Source organism: Oryzias latipes, chromosome 11 (genome assembly GCF_053564925.1).
Source record: "Oryzias latipes strain Hd-rR chromosome 11, Olatipes_Hd-rR_3.1".
NCBI lineage: Eukaryota > Metazoa > Chordata > Actinopteri > Beloniformes > Adrianichthyidae > Oryzias > Oryzias latipes.
In genome coordinates, this window is record NC_136247.1 from 20,451,922 (window position 1) to 20,464,353 (window position 12,432).

The window sequence follows — 12,432 nt, forward strand, 5'->3', positions numbered from 1 at the left end:
TTTTTTAAAATGCATTATTACATTTGACAATTTTCCTTTCATTGAAACGTGAATTCTATCCATCTCCATCTATCCATCTTCCAGGGTCAGGGGGTTGCTGGAGCCAACCAAGCTACTGGTGCGTGAAGGTAGGGTACACCCCGAACAGGTCACCATTATGCTGCAAGGCCACACAATCACACACTTGTTGATCCCCTTTTGGCTTACCCCTTCAGGGACCACTACAGCCAATCAGCTTTCACTGATTTGCACTGGTGGTTTGGCAGAGGTTTTTTTTATGCCGAATGCCCTTCCTGACACAACCTTGTATTTAATCCAGGCTGGGGACCGGCACAGGGAGATCCAAACTTCAGCCTCCTCGTGTATGCTGGACTCCACATACCCCACTCCCGAAAAGAGACGAAAGAAAGGTGAAGGCAAGCAGGTAAAGTCCTCATTATTAGATCCGAAGAGAGTTATAATTAAATGAAGGTTGTTAAGCTCCATGCTACATAGTTAGGCAGTAGCACCTCATTCCCATATGCTAGTCCTGCGCTTGACCAACTAAGACCATCCGGCTGCTCCACACACTCACACAATCACCTAAGGACAATTTTTGAGACAGCACTGAACCTGTGAAGCATGTTTCGGGACTTTTGGAGGAAGCCAGAGAACATGCAAACTCCATATAGGAAGGTCCCAGATTTGAACCAGAGCCTTTTTGTTGTGATCTGAGAACACTAACAACTAGAGAATTAGACACTAATAAAATTGTTTGTATAATCTTGATATAACTTGCTTTAAACTTTTAAGGAGAAAACTCTAGTTGAACAGTTATTTTTTATACAGTTATAACTGACAGAACATCCTGAAAAAAAAGAAATAGGAGAAAAGCTCACATGGAAAGCACGGGCTCGGTGAGATGTACTGTTCTGATAACTAATCCATTCATTCAGTACATGATGACCTTATCTTTCAAATGAGCCAGAGCAGTGAGAGGGAGGAAGCTGGTTGTCAGAGCACACAAGAGGAGCACAGTGTCATGGTCACCGCACATCCCCGAAAGGAACACGGACACATGCTTTACCCCCTTCCTGGCCTGCTAAACTAACAGTGAGGTGCTTTTCTCTGCCCAAATGTGAAAGTCCCTTCACCTTTTCCCTTCCTCTCTGGAAGAGGGCATTAACATCTGCATTGCAGCCGTTCATTTCCCCATTCCTGGAACTCAACAATTACTGTAAACAAAATGGAAGCCAACGGTTTAAAAAAAGTATCTGCTAATGTTGCTAAAATAAAATAAACTTTATTTTAAGTTAAGAATGAATATGTCAGAAAACATCTTAGGAACTCTCTGATGCAATAATTTCACATTATTCACTGACGGACTGACCTAAACTTGATAAAAGCTTAAGTTGGACAAGAGCCACTGAAAGAGTGCAGGGGTCATAATACAGTTTTATTTTGGTGTTATTGTCAAACAAAGCATGTGCCTCATAGTGCCAAATTGGATGAGTAAACATTGACTGTACAAGGTAACTGGACTAAGGGGCCCCTCCCCCTGGCTTCCAAACAGGAAGTACTCATTGGCTTCAAGAACCCAAAATCCAACGGACCTCTATTGAGAAACAAACAGCTATTACTAAGTCATTATATTTGTCAGATTTACCATTCCCAGACAGATCAATCTGGTTGGATAAGTCCAATAATCAATTATTCGATTAATTGTTACACCCCTATTATTCTGACAAATATTACGAGAAAGTAAGAAAGTTTTTTCCCCCAACATAAGTCTATAGTATAAGAAGTCTACAGTAATTTACGATCAGCAGGTACTTCCTGTTTTAAAAGCGCAAGGGGTGGGGGTGTCACTCAGTCCAGTGCTCATATACAGTCAATGGTTCCGATTTTAGGTTCTACCAGATGATTGCTTCCCAAACATGTCTTTGCTCTGCAGGATTTGTGGCCAATTAGTGAATCTGGGAAACGTTTGGGTTCCAGCGCAAACAAGTGATATAATGCAAATCAATTAAGTATTTGTGAACGGCTTCCAATGGTTTTGTTAAGAAGAAAAAATCTGGATGCAAATTAATGGACTAAGCTGAAGTTTAAAAAAAAAAGTTTTCTTTGTTTTTAATTTTGAAGAGAAGATAGAAGACTTTAACAAAGGTCTATCATGAAGTCAATCATCTTAATCTAGTATTCAATTAACTGAACAACTAATTTATGGGAAACAAAGTCCTACACAAGCATCTCATTCATTATCGCTTTAAAGATAGATAATACTAGTTAATTAATACTTGTTTTCACCAATATAACCTAATTTAACATATATTCACTTTTTTGTCGGCTGCAGACTTCAGAACTAACGTTTTTTCATCATGAGTATTCAAACTATCAATGGTCGTAACTGTTCTCTAAATTCCCCACACAACAAGGGGGGCTTTAAACGCAACACGTGAAGAAAACACGCAGCAGTCTTTCACAAACAGGTAAACTCTAAAGTTAGCCTCGCGTGTTTCTAAGCACCATAGAGTTGGGAAGCTGCACACAGTGGAAGTTCCGGTCTAAATGCCGCCGTTTGTGGTCCTCACCTGCGTTACTAACGGGATAAGAGTCTGCTCCACCGAGCGAGTTTTGATTTCCAGGCCGGAATCAAAGTTAGTGTTGCTGCACGGAGATGAAGCCATTCCCGCCGAGTTTGTCCTCTGTGCGATCCAGTCACGATGTGCGGTCCAGCCGAGTTTCCGCGCCGCTTTTTTGGCTTTTGCTGCGTCGCCGCGGCGGTCCTCCGGGTTGTGCGGTCGGCGGTGGAAAGGCTCTCCTCGGCCGCGTTAATCCGCTCCAGCTCGGCGGTCGGCGCCGCTAATGTCCGAACAGTTTACTCCACAGTGGCGGGGAGAGGACTGCAGCACACCACTGTGGGCAACCACACTCACGCTGCGTGGACACACCTTCACTACCCACTGCCCATTCATTTCCTCCCAGGAACATTCATGAATACCCAGATTTTGATTTTCGTCTTCCATCGATATTGTTATAAAATCTTTATTCAAACTGGTTTTCCATGAAAAATTAGTCTTTTCGCCCAAAGTACTTTACAAGACTACAAGTACAACGGTTAATAAAGTAACATTCTTAGTACAATTTGCTTCATGTACTATGATGCACTCCTTTCTTTTTTGTTGTCAATTAGGTCACTAAAATGTCCTTTGTTTACCTCCAGATCCCATTTATTATCACAAGTTTAAAAAAAGAGCATCTAATTTCTTTCTTTTAAAGACCCCAATGCAAATCATGTTTATAATGGAGCATTCACCACATATTAAGAAAATCATGATTAAAACTCAATTTCTACTTTTTTTTCCAATTAAAATCGTTGTCAATCAGGAGCGGACAAAAAGTTGAAAAAAGCCTAGCAGTGACGTAGGTGCTACTACGGTAAGCCAGAAGCTTCCTGCTCTGCTCCATCCTGATGTATCCACTAGTACAGGGTTTCTCAAAGTGCGGCCGGGGGGCCAATGGCCGATTTTTTGTAGCCCTCAATAAATCCTAATTGATGGTTGTTAAAGCCAGCTTTACATTGCTTGGAAAAATATTGTTTCGTGGTTTCTGGCGACATCTGCAGGAAAAAAGATGATTACACTTGGTTATCAACGGTACAGTGTATTAATTTCACCACAAGAGGACAGACAAAATTTTCGATGTCACTGCCTCTGCGAAAGGAGAGAGAGCCAGAGCAGGTTCCTTTGAAGAAAAAACGTGTTGGCAAGGAGAAAAGGCTCTGTCAAGCTAAGTGGACAAATTCTTTGTCCACTAAATGCTTTGTCGCACCTCATGGTTTGGATAAAGTCATGTGCCGGATTTGCAAGCAGGTAAATGCAATGTTCAAAGAATTCAATATAAATCATCACTATGTTACAAATCATAAAACCTATGACCAATGTACCGGCAAGGAGCGCAACAATAAGCTCCGACAATTACAACGAGGCTATGCCGCACAGTAGATAATGTTTACAAAAATGGCTAAGTCCAGTGAAGCTGTGAGAGAAGCTAGCTACGTTGTGGCTTTGGAAATGGCCCGGCGTAGCCCTTAAGTAACGGGGAGTTTGTAAAAACAATGTATACTGAAAGTAGCTGACATTGTTTGTCAAATGATACAATTACTAGACGAGTAGAAGATCTGGGCAGCAACCTCTGACTGCAACTGGGAAAACATCTGGAGGGCCTGGTTAACTGTAAGTGACACTTGGTCATTAAAGTTATTAAAAACACCTTTTTCTGTTTATCCTTTTTTTAATTTTTTTTTTTTACCAAAACTGGCCCCCAGTCTAATGTCGAGTTCCTACAAAAACTTTGAGAACCCCTGAACTAGTAGATAAATAGATCCATGCACGTTTATGGGTGTAATCACACTGGGAAATGACCCAGTGCACTAAACTTGATTTGAGAAACCTAAGCGGCAGAGGGTGAGGGTGAGGGTGAACTGCGTCGCATTTCACGTGGGTATGCTCTCAAGCACAGAAGTTTACATGTACTGTAAATGTATGTATTGACTTTTTGTTTTAGCAAGACTTTTTAAAGTTATGAAACTGATGTTGCTATGCCTTTTTTCGAGCGCTGGCATCTACGCGCTAACGTAGCTCACAGGCAACTATGGATTACATAATTTAGTGGGAGTGACGTCTGGATTAGAAGAAACTATTTTTCTATAAACTGTCCATTAGGAGGGCTAAATGCAGGGGTAGGGAGAAGTCGTAGGATAGGGGAAGAATTCAGATTTGGCCTAAGTCCTAAAAAAACGGTTTTGTTTTATATTTTGCCTAAAACCACTCTAATTATAATTAAAAGACCACTGCGGATGATTTTGTAATAGATCAAAAGATAACTGAAATGGGACTTTAAGTATTCCTTCACTAAAAGATCTATATAACTCAAGAACACTGTTGTGATCAAAACGCTAGCATGAACTAAAAAACATTCCAACTACAGTATTTTTTAGGGTCAGAATCAGGTTGTTTTTTGTGTGCATATTTTGGTTGGGGGTGCGACTTATACTCAGGTGCAACTTATTTAAAAAGAAATAAAATTGCATTGTGCACATTTTTTTTAGACGATTTTTGGAGCCAACTGGTATGCTTATAACATTTGAGTGTGTGTGGACAAGCCCCGCCCCCTCTAGATTTGTATTACATCTAAACCTGACCGTAATGATTATAAACATCCAAACAAACAAAAAACATCCTTCTTTCTTCTTCCCTCCTTTTTATTTCCGTCTGGTCCAACAAAAAACTGTTACAAATAACAACTGTTCTAAATTACAAAATAGGTTAATTCAAATTCACACGTAGTGTGTCAAAAGATTCAAAACCCCTGTTGAAACAGAAAAATATGTCAACACAAGAGGCCTATAGCTCTCATCTGTATGCTCAGCTGTTGGACAGGACAAGTTTAAAAAAAAAACCTAAATAAATCAATTTTAAAAAAGCAACGACCACTAGAGGGCGCTATAGGGTGTGTGTCAGTATTTGCAACTGACAGCAATGCAGAATTGCTAGCCTCAGCAGAATTGTTCCAAAGTGATACTTTGTGAAAGCAGTTTAAAGGCCCGTACACACCGGGACGAATTTCGCGCGCGATATTCGCCGACGTTTAACGCCTCGTGACTAAACAAAGGGCACCAATGTGAGTGTGCACACCGACGCGTAAAACGCCACGCGTAAAAACTTCTGTTTTTTAAAAAACGCCTCGGGTTCGTTTTTTTTGGTTTTCCGCGTCAAAAACTATACGCCCAATGAGAATGGCGCTTTTGCACACGTGTCTGGAGCTTCTGAAGTTACAGTAAAACACAACTTGGGGGCGCTCAAACACAAAACTGCCTTTCTGAGCACACATACCAGCGAAGAAGATAGACGCCAAGTAGCATCTACACTGCCGCAAAGAAATAATGACGGACATTCTAAAATATCCCTGAAAACGCTCATGATCCATTTTCAGCTCTTGTACCAGTCGATAAAACTCCCCATGTTCTTCTCTTCTCGTAACTTTGGGATGTACCCAAAATCGGCGTCTTTTCTGGCGTCTTTCATCATTCAACAGAACAATAATTTCTTCATCGCTGGAACTGGAGCTAGAGCTACTGGTGCTTGAAATATTCATGTTTTCTTTGTTTGATTCTGACAATCGCGTAAATACTTGCTCTCTTCTTCTGAGTGAAAAGCGACTTTAAGAAGCGTGAAGTTGCGCAGCGCCACCTTGTGTAAAGGAGTATTTCTGTTTTACATTAAGCGCCATCTAATGTCAGGGAATGAAATTGCATGTTCGCTCAGCGAAAATCGCTTGTGTGTGAACACAAAAAACGTATTGAAAAACGCTGACGGAAAAAGGCCGTCGAATATTCGTCCCGGTGTGTACGGGCCTTAAGGATAAAAAATATGAATATTTTGTGATATGAAGTGATTCAAAAAGGTTTTGTTAGCGTGTTCTTTATGCTTAGGAAGTCTGAATAATTGTTCATATGCTTCGCTAATATACTACATTCCTCCTATGTTTCATGAAGATAAATAGGTATCAATGTCCATTTTTACTACTGTATTTTAATAGTTTATTTTTTCCAAAAGTGCAACTTATATTTTGAATTATAGTATACATTTGGAGTTATTGTTATGAAAAGTTAGCTAATTGTCATTTTGAGGTAAAATTGAACCCGTTATGCTTATGAGGATCAATTTTAATTTTCAAAAAGCACAAGAAAAGAATAGAACAGAATGAGGTTCTTTTTGTCTTCCATGTGAGTACAAAATGTTTTCTTTATTTTAATAAGATTCATCTAAGAGCAAAGATGTAGTTTACTGTGAGAGTTTTTGTCTTGCATTTTTCCTCTGGAGGAAAAAGGTTTGCTACATCATTATCCTTACTTGTCTGATCAAGTGCAAAACAAAACCACACAAAAAGAAGATTGTTTCGGAAATATGTACATGTAACAGAGTTGCACAGTGGTCAGCACTCTTGGTTTACGCAAGAAAGATTTTGTTTAAATCCCAGTTTGGACCTTTGTGTTTTGAGTTTGCGTGTTCTTCTTCATACATGTGTGAGTTTTCTCTGGGCGCTCCAGCTTCCTCCCACAAACTGAAAACATGCCTAATAGGTTAAGATAATATAAGATAATCCTTTATTCGTCCCGTGCTGGGGACAGTTGCAGCAAAAAAAAAAAAAAAAAAAAAAGAGTAAGAGAAAATAAATTGGTTATAAATTGTTCCTTACGTGTAAATATAAGTATGGAATGGCAAAATGTCCAGAGTGTGTGCATTGACCATATAAGAGAACCAGAGTGAGTGAATGTGTGACATCACCCATAGAAATTGGCTTATTTCTAACTCCAACCAAATAAAGTTCATTCAGTCACCAGTTGGAACCAAATGTTGTCAGTAGGTAGTGATTTGTCAGAAATCTGTCAATCAAACATTTTGAACATTGGACGTGGGGGCCAGCAGGCACCACCTGCCTTTTAATAGGCAGGAGCTCGTTTGATCTCCTGTACCTGACCGTGTACCTCGTCTCTGGCTCGTCTGTGCTCCTGCTACCACACTTGGTTGTGGATCCTGCCTCTGGCTCATTTTGTGCCCCCAGCCGTTCCCCCACCCATCAACTGCTGGACTATTCAAACATGTAGTTGTAGTCTTGGTTAAGCTTATTCTTCTCTAAGAGTTCTGGTAAATCGCCCATCTGTCCTGGGGAGGATCTCTCCTTCATGTGGACATCCCTGAGATTTCTTCTTTTTTTCCCATGGGATCCATTTCTTTTAGGAGTTTTTCCTTACCGAGAACTGTTTAGTCATAGTTTAGCCACTACCTATTGAATTGTATGACTTCATGTTCTTTATGATTTCATGTTTATTATACAATTACCGCTATGACACCCATTATGACGACAATTGTTGTTATATTGGGCTATTTAAATAAAATTGAATTAAATTGAATCTGATTGAAGGCATCTGATTGGTCAGTTTATAACTTAAACAATTTGCAATAAAGAAAGAATACCATTTAAAAATAATTAGGCTTATCAAGAACATGCTAAAGAAGGTAAAAGAACAAGAACAGTTATTCTGATCGATAAAATGAGTAATAGCTGATGTAGCGGCTGCGGGTTTATGAGCCGCTAGAGAGGCTGCGGCAGGTCCTGTTTGCGACGCGCTCCACAAAAAACTATGACCATGAAATCCACTTTTCTTGTGTGTCGTGATTTATTCCACTTCACTATTGCCTCAGATGACACATGTGGTACGATCCATCAGAAAAGTATTGTACATAATCCATAATCAAGTGTAAAAGCGGTCAACAAAAAATACTGGGCCCTGTGCACCCTCTCTGTGTCAAACCAACAAACCAAACTAACACAGGTGACAGGTGCGCCTAAATGACATCTTGACTAATCACGTGACCAAAAATGGAATTATAAACAAACATGATCATGGCGACTACAGCTGATTTAACCCTAACCCTCTATAGAAGACAATGGGATTTTGGCTTCTTGAAACCAGCAGGTACTTCCTATTGGAAATGCAAGGGGGAGGGGTCACTCAGTCCAGTTCTCACATACAGTCAATGTGTGTACCCCGCCTTCATTTCTCAGTAGCTGGGCAAATGGATGGATGAAATAGATTGATGGATCAATGCACAGACATACAGGCAATGAATATTAAAAACATTAACAATAAAACATCAATCTTTAGACATTAATAGGCTACCATTGGCTTCGGAGGACACTGTGTTAACACTCCTTTAACATTAAATTCAAACAGTGTCAGCAGTGCAAAACACAAACGCTTGAACCCCTGTGATGTAAAATTACAACAGAATCCTGAAGGCGTTTGTGTTTCTCATTTAACATCTACAAAAAAAAAACACTTTCAAGTGCTTCATTTATCCCTGTATTGAAAAATTCTCTATTCCCTCATCTTTTCCTTCAAGTCTTTGCAGCCATTTGAAGAAGTTCCTTCACCACTGTATTTAACAACAACCGCATATTACTGTTTAAGTGGCCTTAAATTTAGTGTTTAGTTAATGACTGCAATCTATGGCTTTCCTTAAGTGAAAAAGCAGCTTCCCCAGGTGCCGTAAGGTCTTCATCATTATCTGTTATAGTTTATGAGAGAGATTTATTCCTAAAAACATGTTATGAAATGCCCCATTACTTTGCAGTGTATCTGTTTGAAGTAAGCAGCTGCCTGTATTGTCACTGCCGTTGGATTTTGGACAAGTCTTATAAAAGGTTGCCTCACAAAAAGATTTTTTTAAAAATCCAGTTGTGATTTATCTATGTTTTTGAACATAACCCTGGCACCAAATGTTAAACATTATTTCTGCTTTTGTTTTTGTTTTTAAGCTATAACAATAATCGATTCTATTCAGCTGTGTAAAAGACTTTTGTCTTTTACACAGCTGAATAGAATCGAATGTTATAATGTTAATGTTATGTTATTGTTAACTTTTGTAAGTAATAATCTTCTTTTTAGATGCTTCTTTCGTGCGCTCTTCACATCAACAAAAGTGTCCCAATTCTCATTCAACACTCAAAGTTCTCCTGACCAGAAACAATGTCAGCTCCAAGAGAGAATGCCTCGGAAAATGTGTTTGTTCGGAATTGATCAGTCTTCAAATCCAAAACAAAAACCAACACATTTTTTGTCCAGATATCTGAGTTTGACTGGACCGTTGCCCAAGTTTTGGTTTTCTCTAGTGGTTTCACAGCTATTTCCAACTCTCCAAGCGCTGTCGTTCACTGAGAAGTGGTGAGTAATACTCCATTTCACAAACAGAGCAGATGGCTGGTGGCAGACACGGATTGTGAGAACGCTGTTAGTGGCGACTTTCGCTGCTTGCCTCAACATCAGCTGTGGTGGTTGGCTTGCTCTCTGTGTGAGCAGTGGGCACAATTACTGTGTGCCTCTTTTTTGGGCGTGTTAAAGCTGTCTGCCACTCTCAAGCCCAGCTATTATTTATTTAAAACCCCACAGCTATGCTTGAGTTCAAAACCTCCATGTTTGCCTTGGTTTTGCTCCAGACTCACAAAAGACACCGACAGACAGTCACACACCTACACTGCATCATTACGATGGTATGCAAGCGGTGGCGTTGACGTTGTTGTGTTCTGCTGTAATGAATGCTTCTGCTACCAGTAAGATGATATCTGAATGTTTTCTTGCTGATGCTAATCTACACGTTGGCTCTTTTCCAGATGATTAAAAACCGACTCTGAATGGTCTTTTGAACAAGTTCTTGTGGCATTTTTCTGATAATGGGGGATGTAATTTAAAGAAAACCAAACTCCAAATTGCTTTTCTCGGTATGTTTTTTAGTCAAATCGTTGGGAATCAGGAGCGAACATGAAAAAGCGGTTAAAAAAAAAGAAGCTTATTTGATGTTGCAAAAACGCTGGGTGGGCCACAAGCTCCCTGCTGCAAGCTCTCAGCAATAGGGAGGGGAAAAGGGGGCGGGGTTGCTCTGGGCCAACAGCTTAGAGGCTAAGTACTTATGAACTACTGCTGCTCTGCAGAAACTATGTCTTAGAAAATGATACAGATGTTTTGATTTTGGCCAAGAAGAACATAATTGTAATTAAAAGACCACAGGGAACACTTTGAAAATAGATTTAAAAGTGATCAGAGAAGAACTGTGCACACACCACTCTTGTGTTTTCTCATCCACTCTCTCCAAGTACATTCATTGATTCTTTTGCCGCTGTGTTTGAGACTCTAACATCTGCAACACTGTGCTTGAGAGGCGCTCACTTCTCCATCCACTTCATTCAGTGTGTGTTCTCACAGCTAGTGGCCAAACAGATACAAATATTTGAGTTTGTAAGATTCAGAATTTTATGACATCAGTTGATTGAGAAAGGGAAAAAGAGTAATCCCAATACATTACTGCCTTTGATTGAATTGTGTGATAAGATGCATCCTGGTCATTGTGGGATGTTGTAACATAAAAACATTTGGATAGTATCTATTTTTTTTTTGTATTACATCACAGAGCAGTTGCGTGTAAGACAGCACAGCTTTTTCCTGAAACCTGCTGCTGAACTCAGCCTCTTAGCACAACACAGTGACCAGAAAGAGTTCAAACTGAGGTGAGCTCTTCAGCTAGCTTTATGATGGGCTTTATTTACTGACCCTAAAGAAAAAATCGGGGCTAAAAGTTCCCAAGTTATAATATGCAATGTTTATATAGTGCAGCTTTTGGGTTCTGTTGTCCCTTGCATTTGAGATTTGTTTGCGTATTTAAGATGGTTTGTTTATTTATTTAAAAATAAGGATCAGGTTTTATTTTATAGACTAACGCCTTTTATTTTATATCTTCTTGAATTTCTTTAAGTTTGTGAAATCTGGGTTGATTTTTTTTTTGTACATTGGTGCTTTAAGTTGCTAAGTAGTCTTCAAACTTTTTTCTTGCTGCGTCAGTTAGTTGTTTGCTATCAGTCAATTGATTTTTTTTTTAATCTATTCTTTCATTCTTGAATTACACTGTCAAGAAGATGGCATCATCTTCTGACTTTGTAATTTGTTTTGTGTGTTTTCTAATCAATGTAGGACTTAAAATCCTTAATAGGGTTTGACATATGTGCATTTTCTTATTTTTCGTATTGTAATGCCAACAAATCAAATCAAATTCAATTCAATACAATTCAATTAAAGTGAAATAAAATAAAATAAATTGAATTGAAATCAATGCAATTGAATTAAATCAAAGTTATCTTAACAATGAGTGATTTTATTTTTAGCTTAAATTCCTTAAAACAAGGGGATTATGGGAAATGAACCCTACCTTCAGTGCACATAGCAGACTCAGCAACATTGCAACTAAGACTGAAATCAAACTGCACAAAATGAATTAAATAATAAAGGCAGTATAAATATGGGTAAATAATCTGCCTGTTCTTAACAACTGTCCTCCTGTCATGAAGGCCCCTCCGGGAAGAGACTGATTTAATTACATGTGAAAACAAGAGAACCAGGCAGCATCCAAGTGCCATCTGAACAATCAGCCCAGAAAATAAGGCTTCTCTCCAAGTTTATTTGTGTTGTTACATAATCATCTCACATACACTCATTGTCATTCCGTTTCCATTTTTCCAAAGGGAGCTTCGGTTTGAAACAACAGCAAACACACAGACAGGGAAATGTGGAGATGACAAGCAAAAATGATCATTAATGTGACAACAACTAGACACAAAGAAAAAAAAAAGCCAATTTTCTACTCTCTTTCCTCACCTTCAAGACATATATAAATGACACTGAAAGAAAAAATGCTCTTTCTTGTGTTCATACAAAGAGGTCGTTTTTTTGTATACTCATGGTGCAGGAATAATTTGAATTAAAACTAGTCCCTTTGTCTTAAAAGAAAAAAGACTAGACAACAAATTTTGACATATCGATTCATTTAAAATCACAAAAAC

The 12,432-nt window shown here is 39.0% G+C and overlaps 1 protein-coding gene across 6 annotated transcripts in view; it reads right to left on the reverse strand.

Moving 5' to 3' along the window:
* ctnnal1 (catenin (cadherin-associated protein), alpha-like 1) overlaps window positions 1–2,942 on the reverse strand; it is a 78,682-nt gene extending 75,740 nt beyond the window's left edge. For all 6 annotated transcript variants that reach the window (XM_078954972.1, XM_078954971.1, XM_023959783.2 and 3 more), the window contains exon 1: window positions 2,571–2,942. In XM_078954972.1, the coding sequence (XP_078811098.1) occupies window positions 2,571–2,666 (96 nt within the window). In that variant the 5' untranslated portion in view covers window positions 2,667–2,942. The remainder of the gene's footprint in view (window positions 1–2,570) is intronic.
* Between the last annotated feature and the right edge of the window lie 9,490 nt (window positions 2,943–12,432).